The 18,115-nt window shown below is 40.2% G+C and overlaps 1 protein-coding gene across 1 annotated transcript in view; it reads right to left on the reverse strand.

The window, feature by feature from the left end:
* The window catches only part of LOC138283610 (dynein axonemal heavy chain 11-like), a 2,790,563-nt gene that overhangs the window by 1,856,508 nt on the left and 915,940 nt on the right, over positions 1-18,115 (reverse strand). The window contains exons 32-33 of the mRNA XM_069221547.1: positions 14,694-14,820; positions 14,443-14,589 (exon numbers count right to left, since the gene is read on the reverse strand). Of these exons, the coding sequence (XP_069077648.1) occupies positions 14,443-14,589; positions 14,694-14,820 (274 nt within the window). The remainder of the gene's footprint in view (positions 1-14,442; positions 14,590-14,693; positions 14,821-18,115) is intronic.

The raw sequence follows: 18,115 nt of genomic DNA on the forward strand, positions 1-18,115 counted from the left end.
TGCCACCGATCCAAGGTCCAGGACACACACTGAAAGCAGGTGACTGGGTCGTGATAAAGAAGCACGTGAGGAAGTCGTGTCTGGAACCCCGTTGGAAAGGCCCTTTCCAAGTGATCCTGACGACAACTACCGCTGTGAAGTGTGCGGGAGTTCCCAACTGGATTCACGCCAGTCACACAAAGAAAGTGTTGTGTCCCACAGATGAGGAAGTTGAAGCGCTGAAACTGCCAGTAACTGATGACAAAGTGCTGAGCGCTGAGACAGAGCAAAACAGCACGAGAAGCGAACAGGCAGAAATAGAGGAGAGAGAAATATTCTCTGAGGACGAAGAAACTGATTCTCTTGGGGAAGACCAAGGAGAAACCTCAGACAGCGACGAAGCAGCTGAAGGTAACAAAGAGCCTGAAGCAGCTGAAAGTGACAAAGAGCCTGAAGAAAGTAACGGTGACGAAGGGCTCGAGAGAGGTGAAAAAGCAGGAGAGCCTGATCAGAGGAGGGATTTCCCAGAAGCAGACGGTACCGAAGAAGAAAAGGAAAACGTGATTGACTCCCCAGAACAAGGGGACAAGGCAGAACGGAACGAAACTGTTCAAACTTCTTCAGAAGAGATCGCAGGTCCATCAAGTGGACACGGTGCAAAGAAAAGACAAAGTATATCACCAGTAAAATTAAAGACTAGAGAAAAGTTGAATGACAGTGAAGGGCCAAAAGTGAAAGAGAAAAGAAGGGAAGTGTCTGTCGTGGTACCAACCTCAAGTGAAGAAAAAGACTTGACCAAAGAGGAAAGTACCAGTGAGGCAGAATCAAAGAGAGAGGCAAAATTGAAAAGGAAAAGGATACCAAACAGGAGATATTCCGGTCCAGAATGGGCATATGTAGTCAATGACGATTGGACTGATGAATTTATATCTCTTAGCCTTGAGAACGAAGAAGAAGAGATACCAATAGAAAAGAAAAGTTTTATGGACACTGTTGATTGAAAGGCTGATAAATGACATTGCTTGCTACAATATAACGTGATACAACCAGCTGAGACATTGCTAAACCGGATGAGACATTTGCTAACTTGATAAGACTTTGATAACCTGATTGACTCTTAAACCCGATTTGAGCCGAACTGAGTTATTGCCGAATTGAGACAAATGCTGCTAACCGATAAGTGACTGGGCTTTTGAAGAAAACTGTGTGAACATTGCGCTCGTTCAGCTTTGTAACTAATTGCTAAATCGTTTCTTTTTACAGGTGCTTCTAGCTCTCTGATTCTATACAGATCATGACTAGGTACGCTACACAAAACAGTAGAATGAATTATTGTAAATATGTGTGTATAGGCTTGATAACTGCATGTGTACTAATAATAATGGCAATAGTGCTTGCAATGCATGGTAAGGGTGAGAATGAGAAAATCGATGCTTCTACTTATGCTCCTGTTACTGTCACTGAACTAACTGCATTGAAAAGACTAGAATTAGATGAGAGACACTTGCATGATAAGAAAGAACTTTCGTATAATGTTTTCTATCGCTTGCTAACAGAATATGTTGAGACTATGGATGCGAAAGATTGTTATGTGTGTACACAGATACCGACATCGGTAACGGAAGGGGTGACTTATCACCACATGCCTCTTACATATGGGATTACATGTAGTATAGTAACTTCTAGATTTTATGGTCAAACTAACATACAGTATTTTTATTCAAATTATGATGTTACCTTTGCATATGTTCCTATAATCACGCAGCTAAGCCAGATTGCTAAAGATTGGGATGCAAAAATAATGAGGGAATTTTTCGAGCCAATGCAACCTTTTGAAACAGCTCACGCACATAGGGAAAATCTTACTTGCTCGCTATCTGCAGTAGAAATAAGCTTTTTAGATCGCACAGATGATAGAAGGGCACAAATGAATGCGAAATTAGAAAAGGAGCTACATAAGAGGACTTCAGTAGATAATTATGCTTTTGCTGCAATAAAAACACAAGGGAGAATAGCTTTAGATGCTTGGCATGTAGGGAAATTTTGTATATATCGAGGTGAATCTTATTATGATAACATTTTCGTAGGAGCGAGTGAATGTAAACATAAGTTTATCTTTAAGGCCAAATGGACATTCATGCTGAACGGACTTGATCCTGTCATACCTGGTGTATATTACATTTGTGGGCATAATGCCTATTATCGTCTTCCAAAGGGATGGTGGGGGAGATGTTATTTGGGTATAGTGTTCCCAAAGGTTTATCAACTGGATGACCTATCGGTGATTCCAAAGACGCCTGGATCTCATCGTATCCAGAAAAGAGAGACCGCAGCTGCTGTGGTAGGAGATATATTTGGAGCCATGATTCCTTCATTAGGAGTTGTGTTGAATTCCATCAAAATAAGAAAGTTGTCTACTATAGTGGATAACATGTTGACAAAGTTATCAGGTGCTATAATCCTGATAGATGCTGAACTTGCAGCAGAAAGAGCTATGACTCTTCAAAACAGGCTTGCCTTAGACATTCTTTTAGCAAAGGATGGCGGCGTTTGCAAAATGCTTGGTGCGTGCCACTGTTGTACGTATATTCCAGACAACAGTGCAAAGATTAAAACAATGCTTGCTAATCTAACAAAAGAGAGTGCAGATTTGAAGGAATTGAAAGAACCAGGAGTGTGGGAGAAGGTTGGAAAGGGACTTGCTTCAGTGGGAAATTGGCTTGGTGGCATTTGGAATGGAATATTGCTAAAAATAATACAGGGAATATTAATAGTACTAATTTGCATCTTTGGAATTTGGGGAATAAAAAGAGGAATATTAATGATAATGGGAAGAATTAAAAGAAGGAAGGAAGAGAAAATGATGAAAAGAATGGCAGAAGAATACAAAGCAAGGACAAGGGGAACTAAAAGGCAAAGAGAACTGACAGAATTTTAATGGAATAAAATTTGTGGGATTAGTTTTGTGTGATGACAAGTAGTCATCAGAGGAGGGATTGATGACGCAGAAATGAAGGTTTTACATTTATTAGCGTATAAACGTAGTGCTGCAATAATCATGTGTGACTTTAACCGAACTAATAAAGATTGTACGGGGACAAAATGTGCCCTCAGAGTAGTTTGCCAACATTTAGAAGCGTGCTTTTTATAACGTGATGTATTAGAATTGCACTAATCCGACATAATCATAAACGTGTGCTATGATTTGCTTGTTTGAAATGTTTTAGCTTAGCATAACTTTAGTGGAGGCTTTGGCCTAGTTGCCTTGTCTCGCGGTTTAGATGCTCGTATTTTTCCAATGTGCTAATAAACGTGTATTCTTGCTTGAAGCTGTACTTTTCCAGTGAGACCGGTTCACATGCTTATCTTAAGGTTTCGTGCCAGCCTGGCATCTTCTTCTTTGCTCCAAGGTCAATCTGCAGGTGCAGACAATGGACGCTCTGAAAGTGAGTTAATTGGTAAAATATGTTGCAACTTACGTTCCCAACTCCAAGGATAATGTATGCTTAGGTAAAAGCTTGAGAACTGTTGTTTTTGATTGGACAATTTGAAGCCAACCTATGAACCCTCCAATGGAAGACCCTACTGGATTTGAACTGTTGTCTATTTAAACCAGGTGCACAAGGAGAAAGCAGCCATTACAGCCATTTTGCAGCCATTGCAGCATTGCCCGCCATTTTGAGAGCCATTATTGAGAGACATCGCCCCATACCCGCCATTTTGCAGGACATTGGCCATTATAGCCCATCTTGCTGACATCGTTAATTTGCCATCTTCTAGAGACTTTAAGTAATTCTCGCCCTAGAGACTTTAACTTTGATTTGCCCTTTGCATGAAGTAATAGTTTTAGTTTGCCGCCGTGAGGCAATTGCCCTGTCAACCCTGCCCCTTTGCCCCGTCCCATGCTGATCGAAATCGGTACCTGTGAGACGAAGACTTCCTTGAATGCTGATTGAATTTGGTAAATATGAAAGGAAAATGTACAATTGCATTGTGTTTTCTTTTTAGGTAACCAACTGCTGATTTTTGATAAGAGCCCTAGTTAAGAGTTTTCTAAATTAATGTTGCTAAATTGTTTTTGCATGAAGACCCACATGCTGATGCTAATTTGAGGTTAGACGAGGATTCATTTGATGCACGATGCAATTTGAGACCTTGTTATGCTGACCAATGTATGCAATTAGCTCATTACAGATTATAGTTTTAGTGGTTTGTGTTGCTATTATCGAATGTATTGTTATTCAAATGCTGCATAGATTGCATCTGTTTCGCCGTTATGGACAGCTATTAATGTTCATTTACATATATCATTTGGTGCTGAGACACATTTATATTGTGCTAGCTTTGTTAATATAGGGAAATAAATGCATTAACTTTGAATAAACTGGTGTGATTATTCATGACCGAAAGGTCATGGTTCGCCGAGATGTTTTCTGGATTAATTGTGAAGTGTTATGTTGATCAGGGTATTGCTTATGTTCGTTATTGATTATTGATTGTTGGTTTGATTGATTACTCTCGGGTGAAGAGTGTCCCACTTGGTCAAAAGATTCATCGGCCCAAGAGCGTCCAGATACAGGTAAATTATTAGGTACGGAACGCTCTATCATTCACGAAGGTAAACTTACACTTTTCCGTAAGTTTACATTTATTTTTGGTATTCACAAACTCCGAGTTAATAGCAAGTTTACGACGAGCACCTTTTTATGTACGGAGTCACCGCAGTCCTAAAACTTCTCTTAGTACAATTAAACTTGCAGTTCATGAATTCAAAAAACTGTAAATTTGCCTTGTGAATCATATCTTCAGGCTTTACTTTAATCAGGTCAGAACAATCCTTTTTCAGGAATGCAGATTCTTATAAGCACAGAAGGGCTCAATGGATCTAAACACAAATAACAAGCAAAACATAACACCGTCCCCACTTGAGCCTGCAGTCATCAGTTCAAATCCAAAGGGTGCCTCAATTTGGTTCAATACACCTTCTGTATAGTTAAATCTTTCACAGCTGGTAGATGAGATGATTTTCAGCAGCGGGAAATATGAGTTGTCATTCATGACTACCATAAGGCATATGCATTATGATACTTGGCTGGAAAAGTCAATGGCTAACAGATCCCATACTGTGTCAAGTGGTTCAGACTTTGCTAATAGTGTCTGCCTGTTTCATTCAGTGGTGCACTGACATGTGAAAGTCCTGTAACATGGTTTCAACCAACTGGTTTAGCATTGGATACCACATTCATGCTTGTTGTAGTCTTCTGTTTGGTGTGGAAATTCCTCCTTTCTGCTCATTGTGAACTGTAATTACCATACATCTTCATAAACCACTGGGAATGAAAACCTGTGATCCGCAAAGGATCAGTCCTTCTGCTTTTACTGATAGATCTTTATGTATGTCCCTTCCAAGATCCAGGAGTGGATGTGTGAGATGGATATTATTAGCCCCCTTCAAACAGGCTTCCGGATCACAATCTCACGTATTGATCAGGTTTTCTGCTTTTTATTGATTTACTGGCACAGTGTCACTATCGGAAAAGGCAGCCTTTGTGTTGCATTTGTTGATCTTAGATCCGCTTTTGATCTGGTCCCATGATCTACACTTTAGCAGGTCTTGGCTGCAATGAAATTTCCCCAGAATCGTTTGTCTTTGCTGATACATCTCCATGAGAGAAACTTCACCAGTATTATGTGAGAAAAGCAGGATGAGTTGACTGACAAGATACCAGTCCATAGAGGCCGTGTCTTGGCCCCTACACTCTTTTAATTGTATATCAATGATTTTGCCTTCTTTCTAGCTTAGGTGGAAGCAGTCGCCTCTGTAGTGGCACAAACCAAAATCCCAATCTTATTATTTGCTGACAACACCCTGCTGATCTCCAGGACCCCAAGCGGACTACTGAAGCTCCTACATCGTTTTGAGGAGTTTTGCCTCACCTGGAGTCTGGAGATCAACACTACCAAAACAAAGTTGATGTTGTTTAATCTCCAGAAGTCTCTTAGGAGTAAGTGGGTGAACCCCTCGAGCCGCTGGATTCTTTTACTTATTTGAGGATTTTGTGTATTTGGCGTATGCTTTGGAAAAATCAAGTTAACAAAGCTGCTCTTAAACTCAAACGACGTTTGGGGGCTCTACACAAAGAATATTGTGCCCCATATTAAACCTATTTCACCTGCACTTCGTATATACAAGGCCAAGGTCCTAGGGTCAATCTTGTATGTGGAGGAGATATGGGGTTTTTGTAACACAGAGTTGCTTATTAATGCTGAAAATACATTTTTACACAATTTAGCCTCGCCCCCCCGTACTCCCTTACACCCACTACGTCTGCACATGGGTTTAAGTAATTTAGATGACAAAGTCAAGTTACTTCCTCTCTTCTTTTGGTGCAGATCTGGACCACTTCGAAACTTGTGCACTACACAAAAGCCCTTCAGGACATAATGGCCAATTATCGATCTCACAAAGTCTCCTGATTTGTGAACATTAGAGAGTCGCTCCAATGCATGGGGTTGTCAGATTTGTGGGAATACCCTCAACTACCAGTTTTCCATCTGTACATTCCCTGAAGAGTCGGCCTATTGGACAGCTGATGCAGCTAGTGAACTCCGAAAGGCTGAGTCCTCTAAACTGGTTAGTGACTTCCTTGATTTTAAATCCTCGCATGAGCATGAGTTATATTAGCATCAGGTGACTTTCCCCGTTGACCGGAAGTTATACTTCCAAGTTTAGCGTGGGCACTCTCCCGCTGAGATCATTTACAACTAATCTGTTCCTCTACAACGGATAGTGTTGCACATGTTTTTTTCACCTGCACAGCTTACGCTCGCTATCTCAAAACTTGGCTTGTACCTATTTGCAGACCCTTGGGTGTCCGCAGCCATTCTGTTGCTCTTCATATCCTGAGGTCTGTTTGTAGCCCATTGTTCACTATTTCAGTAGCCAAGTTTCTGGGTGCGATGTGGACAGTTGAAAGGAAGGCACTGACTCCTCTTGCCACACTAAACTGATCATCCTGTTTGCCCTGCTTATTATGTAATGGTTGTTGTTTTTATTGGTACAACTTGAACTAAATCACTCCTTACTTTATGCACAGGTTTTTGATGTTTGACACCTTTGTACTGTTAATTCTTGTAAATTATATGAATTAAAAAATGTTTATGCTGTAAATGTATTGTTTTCAATTATTTATTGTGTATTTTATATATGTCTTGTACTTTTATGGCCCTAATGGCCGATATAAAGTCATTTTTGATTGACTGTATGTTCTTGAATGCCACTATTTCATCTGCATCCATGCTATGATGCTTTATATTCTGTTCTTTGATGTGTTTCGTTTTCATAATGAAACTCTGCTTGTCTTCAGACAGATAAGAATCTTCTTTGGTGCCTTCTAGGACCTGATGCATTGATACGTGGCCTTTGACATATTTATTCTTACTAGGAAGTTAAGTACTCTTTGGATAATGATGGAGGAGAATTTGTGGACTACACTAGGTATCTGGAAAGGTATTCAGCAGGATTTTGCTCTTTGCCTAGTGAATGATTCTGTAATCATATTCTTGCAATTACATCCTCCATATTTTGATCCTTGGTGGCATCTTGGGCCTGGGATTTCTGAAAATCGTCAGAAGTTCTTGGTGATCAATGACAATGGCACATTGTTTGCCGCTGAACTTATCCTGGGAGGCCTTCTCTACTTCGGACAGAATTCTACTGGTGTAGACCACTACTTGTTAAGGTGCTTCTCTGCTTTTTCCATGGTTTGGTTGTATGGCTCACAGTCTACCAGGATTTGCGTCCACAGTCACCTCTGTGTGCAGTCTTAGGTCAGAGTATGACTTGACTGTTGCAGCTTTTACTACTTCCTTGATGCTTTGAAACTCTCCTTTTCACTGTGTGGACCATTTAATATGTTCTGATTGCTGTAATGTTCTGGATTGCATCATGGCTCCAAGCCTCTCTGTTCTTCCCTCAATTCTGTCCATCACCAGCATTTCCTCTAGTTTATGAGTTTCCTTTAGCATTTTTTGTCTAAATGATTCTAGCCAGCATCCATCAATGATGCCCAATTAAATGGCTTCTCCGTCACTGAATATGGAATGTTTGAATAACTTCTCTTAGCACTGCACATATTTGTCCATGGATCCACCTTTTAACTGCCCCACCTTGTTGAACATGTAGTTTTCATAATCAATATTTCTGACCTGGGGAAATATTTTTGTGATGCATCCTTTAATGTTTTGTAGGCCTGGGCGGAGTTCACAGAGTTCCACTCTACAGAATTCTGCAGAGTCGTTATAAAGCTCTGTGGAATTCCGCAGAGGTGGATTTCCATGAGCTGTGAAGTGGCACCCTCTCCTGAATGCACCCTATCTCTGAAGTGCTAAGCAGGGTCGGGCCTGGTTAACCAGGCCCCAGGCCCAACCCTGCTTAGCGCTTCTGAGATGGGGTGCATTCAGGAGAGAACTGTTGGCAATGAATGCTGACTTTTCATTCCTCTTGTGCACCAGCCTGCCCTGTGTTCAGTGCACATGGGGCAGGCTGGTGCACAAGAGGCTTGGGCAGGCCGGTGCACACGGGGCTCCCATAACTATTGCTGTTAAAAATCTTCCAGAATCCATTTTGATGGCCATACCTAAGCAAGAATTAGAGAACTGATATACTTTATTAGGTCTGAAGATAATATGCCACCTAATGCAGCGGAATGTACCAGAGAATAGTTCATAGACAAGATAAATATAATCCTTAGGAATGCAGATCAAACTGCCAGAAGACACATAAACGACGCCTAGCCTGGTGACAGGCCAAAACAGGCCATAACATGTTTAAAGACTTACGGACAGTATACAGGGTGCAAATACGGAAATTGACAGCTACCAATGATTGCATTGTGGTTTCCTGCAGCCAGGGGCATGTCCCCCCATTTTCCCTACCCGTTAACAACAATTAAGGGCCAGTCCATCGCATTAAGATGGCTTCTGAGCAAAGACAAAATAGGAGGCTAAAAGAGCCATGTTAAAAGACCTGAATACTATTATCTAGACTAGCCCACACTTTCAGGTGCTGGTTATCTTTTAAAAGACTCACTGCTGAAATTCGTTCCTAAATATAAATGTGCAATTTTAAATCAAAAATACTGTTTTAGCATGGATTTCCCATTTGAGTATTCAATATCATGAGCATAGTCATGATGGAAGGGCGAGGCAAAGGTCACTTTGCCATAACATTAATGTATTACCTTACCCAATGCAATGCTTTTTTGTTGTTGTTATTTATGTATTTTTATATCTGTATTGTCGAATGGTTATAAAGAAATAAAGGAACACTTCTGTCCCTTCATTTGATTTTCGGAGAAGTGCCACACTAAACTGATCATCCTGTTTGCCCTGCTTATTATGTAATGATTGTTGTTTTTATTGGTACAACTTGAACTAAATCACTCCTTACTTTATGCACAGGTTTTTGATGTTTGACACCTTTGTACTGTTAATTCTTGTAAATTATATGAATTAAAAAATGTTTATGCTGTAAATGTATTGTTTTCAATTATTTATTGTGTATTTTATATATGTTTTGTACTTTTATGGCCCTAATGGCCGATATAAAGTCATTTTTGATTGACTGTATGTTCTTGAATGCCACTATTTCATCTGCATCCATGCTATGATGCTTTATATTCTGTTCTTTGATGTGTTTCGTTTTCATAATGAAACTCTGCTTGTCTTCAGACAGATAAGAATCTTCTTTGGTGCCTTCTAGGACCTGATGCATTGATACGTGGCCTTTGACATATTTATTCTTACTAGGAAGTTAAGTACTCTTTGGATAATGATGGAGGAGAATTTGTGGACTACAGTAGGTATCTGGAAAGGTATTCAGCAGGATTTTGCTCTTTGCCTAGTGAATGATTCTGTAATCATATTCTTGCAATTACATCCTCCATATTTTGATCCTTGGTGGCATCTTGGGCCTGGGATTTCTGAAAATCGTCAGAAGTTCTTGGTGATCAATGACAATGGCACATTGTTTGCCGCTGAACTTATCCTGGGAGGCCTTCTCTACTTCGGACAGAATTCTACTGGTGTAGACCACTACTTGTTAAGGTGCTTCTCTGCTTTTTCCATGGTTTGGTTGTATGGCTCACAGTCTACCAGGATTTGCGTCCACAGTCACCTCTGTGTGCCGTCTTAGGTCAGAGTATGACTTGACTATTGCAGCTTTTACTACTTCCTTGATGCTTTGAAACTCTCCTTTTCACTGTGTGGACCTTTTAATATGTTCTGATTGCTGTAATGTTCTGGATTGCATCATGGCTCCAAGCCTCTCTGTTCTTCCCTCAATTCTGTCCATCACCAGCATTTCCTCTAGTTTATGAGTTTCCTATAGCATTTTTTGTCTAAATGATTCTAGCCAGCATCCATCAATGATGCCCAATTAAATGGCTTCTCCGTCACTGAATATGGAATGTTTGAATAACTTCTCTTAGCACTGCACATATTTGTCCATGGATCCACCTTTTAACTGCCCCACCTTGTTGAACATGTAGTTTTCATAATCAATATTTCTGACCTGGGGAAATATTTTTGTGATGCATCCTTTAATGTTTTGTAGGCCTGGGCGGAGTTCACAGAGTTCCACTCTACAGAATTCTGCGGAGTCATTATAAAGCTCTGTGGAATTCCGCAGAGGCGGATTTCCATGAGCTGTGAAGTGGCACCCTCTCCTGAATGCACCCTATCTCGGAAGTGCTAAGCAGGGTCGGGCCTGGTTAGCCAGGCCCCAGGCCCAACCCTGCTTAGCGCTTCTGAGATGGGGTGCATTCAGGAGAGAACTGTTGGCAATGAATGCTGACTTTTCAGTCCTCTTGTGCACCAGCCTGCCCTGTGTTCAGTGCACATGGGGCAGGCTGGTGCACAAGAGGCTTGGGCAGGCCGGTGCACACGGGGCTCCCACAACTATTGCTGTTAAAAATCTTCCAGAATCCATTTTGATGGCCATACCTAAGCAAGAATTAGAGAACTGATATACTTTATTAGGTCTGAAGATAATATGCCACCTAATGCAGCGGAATGTACCAGAGAATAGTTCATAGACAAGATAAATATAATCCTTAGGAATGCAGATCAAACTGCCAGAAGACAGCTAAACGACGCCTAGCCTGGTGACAGGCCAAAACAGGCCATAAAATGTTTAAAGACTTACGGACAGTATACAGGGTGCAAATACGGAAATTGACAGCTACCAATGATTGCATTGTGGTTTCCTGCAGCCAGGGGCATGTCCCCCCATTTTCCCTACCCGTTAACAACAATTAAGGGCCAGTCCATCGCATTAAGATGGCTTCTGAGCAAAGACAAAATAGGAGGCTAAAAGAGCCATGTTAAAAGACCTGAATACTATTATCTAGACTAGCCCACACTTTCAGGTGCTGGTTATCTTTTAAAAGACTCACTGCTGAAATTCGTTCCTAAATATAAATGTGCAATTTTAAATCAAAAATACTGTTTTAGCATGGATTTCCCATTTGAGTATTCAATATCATGAGCATAGTCATGATGGAAGGGCGAGGCAAAGGTCACTTTGCCATAACATTAATGTATTACCTTACCCAATGCAATGCTTTTTTGTTGTTGTTATTTATGTATTTTTATATCTGTATTGTCGAATGGTTATAAAGAAATAAAGGAACACTTCTGTCCCTTCATTTGATTTTCGGAGAAGTGCCACACTAAACTGATCATCCTGTTTGCCCTGCTTATTATGTAATGGTTGTTGTTTTTATTGGTACAACTTGAACTAAATCACTCCTTACTTTATGCACAGGTTTTTGATGTTTGACACCTTTGTACTGTTAATTCTTGTAAATTATATGAATTAAAAAATGTTTATGCTGTAAATGTATTGTTTTCAATTATTTATTGTGTATTTTATATATGTTTTGTACTTTTATGGCCCTAATGGCCGATATAAAGTCATTTTTGATTGACTGTATGTTCTTGAATGCCACTATTTCATCTGCATCCATGCTATGATGCTTTATATTCTGTTCTTTGATGTGTTTCGTTTTCATAATGAAACTCTGCTTGTCTTCAGACAGATAAGAATCTTCTTTGGTGCCTTCTAGGACCTGATGCATTGATACGTGGCCTTTGACATATTTATTCTTACTAGGAAGTTAAGTACTCTTTGGATAATGATGGAGGAGAATTTGTGGACTACAGTAGGTATCTGGAAAGGTATTCAGCAGGATTTTGCTCTTTGCCTAGTGAATGATTCTGTAATCATATTCTTGCAATTACATCCTCCATATTTTGATCCTTGGTGGCATCTTGGGCCTGGGATTTCTGAAAATCGTCAGAAGTTCTTGGTGATCAATGACAATGGCACATTGTTTGCCGCTGAACTTATCCTGGGAGGCCTTCTCTACTTCGGACAGAATTCTACTGGTGTAGACCACTACTTGTTAAGGTGCTTCTCTGCTTTTTCCATGGTTTGGTTGTATGGCTCACAGTCTACCAGGATTTGCGTCCACAGTCACCTCTGTGTGCCGTCTTAGGTCAGAGTATGACTTGACTATTGCAGCTTTTACTACTTCCTTGATGCTTTGAAACTCTCCTTTTCACTGTGTGGACCTTTTAATATGTTCTGATTGCTGTAATGTTCTGGATTGCATCATGGCTCCAAGCCTCTCTGTTCTTCCCTCAATTCTGTCCATCACCAGCATTTCCTCTAGTTTATGAGTTTCCTATAGCATTTTTTGTCTAAATGATTCTAGCCAGCATCCATCAATGATGCCCAATTAAATGGCTTCTCCGTCACTGAATATGGAATGTTTGAATAACTTCTCTTAGCACTGCACATATTTGTCCATGGATCCACCTTTTATCTGCCCCACCTTGTTGAACATGTAGTTTTCATAATCAATATTTCTGACCTGGGGAAATATTTTTGTGATGCATCCTTTAATGTTTTGTAGGCCTGGGCGGAGTTCACAGAGTTCCACTCTACAGAATTCTGCGGAGTCATTATAAAGCTCTGTGGAATTCCGCAGAGGCGGATTTCCATGAGCTGTGAAGTGGCACCCTCTCCTGAATGCACCCTATCTCGGAAGTGCTAAGCAGGGTCGGGCCTGGTTAGCCAGGCCCCAGGCCCAACCCTGCTTAGCGCTTCTGAGATGGGGTGCATTCAGGAGAGAACTGTTGGCAATGAATGCTGACTTTTCAGTCCTCTTGTGCACCAGCCTGCCCTGTGTTCAGTGCACATGGGGCAGGCTGGTGCACAAGAGGCTTGGGCAGGCCGGTGCACACGGGGCTCCCACAACTATTGCTGTTAAAAATCTTCCAGAATCCATTTTGATGGCCATACCTAAGCAAGAATTAGAGAACTGATATACTTTATTAGGTCTGAAGATAATATGCCACCTAATGCAGCGGAATGTACCAGAGAATAGTTCATAGACAAGATAAATATAATCCTTAGGAATGCAGATCAAACTGCCAGAAGACAGCTAAACGACGCCTAGCCTGGTGACAGGCCAAAACAGGCCATAAAATGTTTAAAGACTTATGGACAGTATACAGGGTTCAAATAAGGAAATTGACAGCTACCAATGTTTGCATTGTGGTTTCTTGCAGCCAGGGGCATGTCCCCCCCTTTTCCCTACCCGTTAACAACAATTAAGGGCCAGTCCATCGCATTAAGATGGCTTCTGAGCAAAGACAAAATAGGAGGCTAAAATAGTATACCATGTTAAAAGACCTGAATACTACTATCTAGACTAGCCCACACTTACAGGTGCTGGTTATCTTTTAAAAGACTCACTGCTGAAATTCGTTCCTAAATATAAATGTGCAATTTTAAATAAAAAATACTGTTTTAGCATTGATTTCCCGTTTGAGTATTCAATATCATGAGCATAGTCATGATGGAAGGGCGAGGCAAAGGTCACTTTGCCATAACATTAATGTATTACCTTACCCAATTCAATGCTTTTTCTTTTTTGTTATCTATGTATTTTTATATCTGTATTGTCGATTGGTTATAAAGAAAGAAAGGAACACTTCTGTCCCTTCATTTGATTTTCGGAGAAGGGGTCTAGTGCACTGCAGTCTCCGGCCCTGGGGTTCCGAAACTGATTTTGGCACAGAGCTGAAAAAAGTGCCTGTGTGAATCTGGTCAAATCACTTATTCTCCTTGTGGATAGAATTGTAAACATGTGCGACACGTTATGGAAATGTAAATAATACAATTGTGGAATTCAAATATGCAAATCGGCAATGGTCAGGTGTTACCCATCTAAAGTTTGTTTTATATTAATACAGTCCTGAAGGCCTTAAGGTGGTCTAATTAAAAAGCGTTTAGTAGTATCTGCCATTCATAAAGGTATTGCGCCTATTCAGGCACTTTGGTATATGTTAATAATTGAATGATAAAATAACAGTTCATTAATTTTCACAAACCTGTCCCTCACAGAAGCAAGGATCTGAAAAGTAAACAAATTCCTCTTCTCTGCTGTACATTCCAACTGCATATTGAGCTTTCAACTCGTCATCTTCAAATTTAAGGTCGGCAACATTGTCGAACAATTTAAGTAGGTGTCTTGTCACCTGCTCATACAAATGAAATGAAAGGCACAAATGTGATTGATATTCGCTCTCAACAAAGGAAAAAGTCAAGAAGGCAAGAGAAAATAGCATTTTTAAAATTATACCTGCTGAGGCTGAGTTCCTTTCGAAATGATTTCCAGCAAATCCACAGCAGAGACAAAGTAAAATCTTGGAAATGTAAGCCTCTTCCCTTCCAAATAATCCGCTAAAGATTTCTCGCAGAGTGTAAGTCTAAAATAAATACAGATAATAAATTGTGGCGGTAATGACAGCGTCGTCTACCTCCATTACATGGTTAAGTATGTTTACTAAAACTAACGGATAACGTGAGCTTGCTCTTTGGAGCCATCACTTTCTAAATGGAATATTATTAAGGAACTTTCAAGACTTCATGTACGCAATAGATGCTAGCCCCAAGGAAGGGGTGTCCACTCCAGGGTATAGATGGGACCACAGGACAAAGATAGGTTAATGGCAGGGACAATGCAAAAGATTACTGAAAATTTCCTGGCCTCAGGCAAAACTGTAATGTTTGGTACTGCCCACTTTTGATCTATTAAATATTCATTCAGCTCCAAGAATTGTTGAGGTTGGCCTGTATCACTGAATTTATAAGTAGCTCTTCAGTATTGAGTTTTAACTTAAAATACCCCTTTCACCCCCTTTCTGCCTTTTGAAATTATGTTTGAGATGTTTTACCTTCCTCTCATTACTGCCATCTCGAAACCACTTTGAGTCCTTTTTGTTTTGCCCTTTGTTCCATACCTATTCATACAGATTAATTAATACAATAATAAAAGTAATAATAATAATAAGCTTCCCTTCCAATGATTTATAAATAACCTAGACGAGTTTGATTGCATTTTTTTTCTTATACTTTTGCCATTTCCTTTTTCCATTTGGCGAGGGCCTACTTTTACACCATGAACCAGAAATGTTTTAAGGTATTGGCAAAGTGGGCTCTGACCCAGAACCCCAGCCTTGTAGGGGCCCCCGATAGAGCCGACTCTGCTTTGCAGAGAGTCTTATCCTGATGATCGTAAATAATTCTTAAACGGATTGTTACAAATATCGTTTTCCTTTCATTTATTTTAATAAGGGTGATCTGTGGGAGTCTATTACAGACATTTTGCAGAAAAATGTTGGGTTTGTTTCGTGCAACAGCCATAAAAATGTTTCTTTTAGATCAAAACAGGACCTCACACATGAGCAATTGGAGGATGTCACAGAGATTATCTGTAGTAATATTAGTGAACTTCTGCTGTGGTACAATATTGAAAACATACTATCCCTGAATATTAGATAACATTTATCATTTGAACCAGTGGGACTGGCCACTGCCAGTAACATGGCTAACTAAAGAGGTCATAAAATCGCTGAAATTGTTCATAAATTCAAGGCTTTTCCGAACAAGGGCCCCCCAAAAAACGTTTGGCCCAGGGCCCACAAAATCCTTAGGATGCCACTGCTATGAAACAGTTTGCTGTTTGTTTTTGTCTGTTATAAATACGTGCATGCGCGAGTCCCACTTCACTTGCTCCAAGACTAATCATTGAGGCGTTTTTTTGGCAAGCGCAGCCTGCGACGTCATGAGTGCGGTTTTATTCCCCCGTTTGTGTGCCTCAGAATTCTTTTTTCTGGAAACATGGCCAGTAATTATAAACAACTCTGTGTTTTTTTCAGAAGATATGAATACTCACGATAACACCAATTTTGGGTAAATCTAATTGCTCCCGCACCATATTTAATCTGGTAAGGCAAATATAAAACAAGTTTCTACTTGCCATGACCAGAATGTAAGCCACTGAGACCACTCATTCCATGCTTTCAATTTCTTTTTTCCTGCAATTTGGGCGGCTTTGTTTTTATCCTCGCTTAAGGCAAATCTGTTTATACTGTCCTAATAAAGACCCAATTGAAATGAATAGACACCTTGGGGCTGAAAAGTCAACACTTTTGAGTCTGGATAGTGATGCATGTGTTGTTTTCTTATGACAGGTTGTAAATATTACAGACTCACTTGCAATCAACATGACAAATACAGTCAAGATTTGAGTAACATTCTAAATATTTTTTTAAACCCTCTTCATTGAATTTTCTAACATAGTATTTACGTTTCATATATATAATAATGTACTGTCTGACCTTCCATGTGGCCTCACCCAATTGCTTCAGAGAAGTGCAATTTATGTTTACCACGAGGGTGTAGCATGATTCGGTCTGTGTTCCAATCACCCCATACTTTTAATGCTTCTCTGGACAGCCCCTAGATTTGTAAACAGAGTGCATAGCCCTGTCACAATCGTCCATTCCACTACACCATTCAGTCACCAAGGGCACCGCCTCCGATCTCCAATGCCGGGCGATGTCTCTTTTGGTTATGAGAAGGCCCATGGCCATCAGCAATCTAGTGTATCTGCTACTGACCCAGTCTTCCATCAACCCCAGCAGCATAGTTTAAATGTTTTTTCACTTAATAGTTACTGTACATGTTCCCACAATTTGACCACTGCTCACTTGCACTGCTCTGCTTTACCTATCTTCTTATGGAGAAACTATTATGTCCATATTTAAATCTATATGAAGTACAAAAGACTTTAAGGAGACTCCTTTGTGGTGGACCAAGAGTTCTTCTTTTTGTTAATCATTTGTCAGAAGGATTTCTGTGACCTCTCAAAATGTATCTAATAAATGTTCTGAAATAATCAGTCGGAACCATTGACTATGTTTAACACTCACTGATCTCAGAAGCACTATCCCAGGTGTGTATCAATCTCTCGGTTCAGAACAAGTAGGATGCGATCTCCTCAAGGAACAGCAGTCACTACCGTGACAGCATAAATTGTATTATACTCAGACCAGATGAGGAATACTTGAACCAATTCACCCTTTGTGATTCATCACGTGAATCTGCTATAATGCTTGACCTCACCTTGAAAAATGCTCTGAAGCCCCTGATACTTAAAATCTGATGCAAAAACTGCAACACTCTACATACATGTTTTGCACAGAACAGCTGGGAATGCAATATGTGCATCAAGCAAATTTATCTCAAGGAAACAGTAATGTGTTTGGTAGAACCAATGTGCTCTATTACGCAGATACTGACACACTTAGGGCCAGATGTACATAGCTTTTTCATGGTCACAAATGGCCCGATTTGCAGAATTGGCTCATTTGCGATGAAAAAAAGCATTTCCCTATGTACAAATCCACATTTGTGATTTGGTAATCTATTTCAAGAATTGCAAAATTGGTTTGCAACTCGCTATTAGGAAGGGGTATGCCAAGGTAGGCCCTTCCTAATAACGACTCGCAGTGGTATGTATGATTGTTTTGTGAGCGAGAATGCGGTCGCAAAACAATCACACTTAGCACCAATTTCAAATTGGTAGTAGCACATCCTCTTTGTGAATGCATGTGAAAACTTGTTTTTTAAGAGCAAGCAGTGGTTCCACAGACCACTGCCTGCTCCTAAAAAATTTAACTGAAATGCTTTATTTGTTTCTTTTTAAATGCAGTCCGT

The sequence above is a fragment of the Pleurodeles waltl genome, chromosome 3_1 (genome assembly GCF_031143425.1).
Source record: "Pleurodeles waltl isolate 20211129_DDA chromosome 3_1, aPleWal1.hap1.20221129, whole genome shotgun sequence".
NCBI classification, from domain to species: Eukaryota; Metazoa; Chordata; class Amphibia; order Caudata; family Salamandridae; genus Pleurodeles; species Pleurodeles waltl.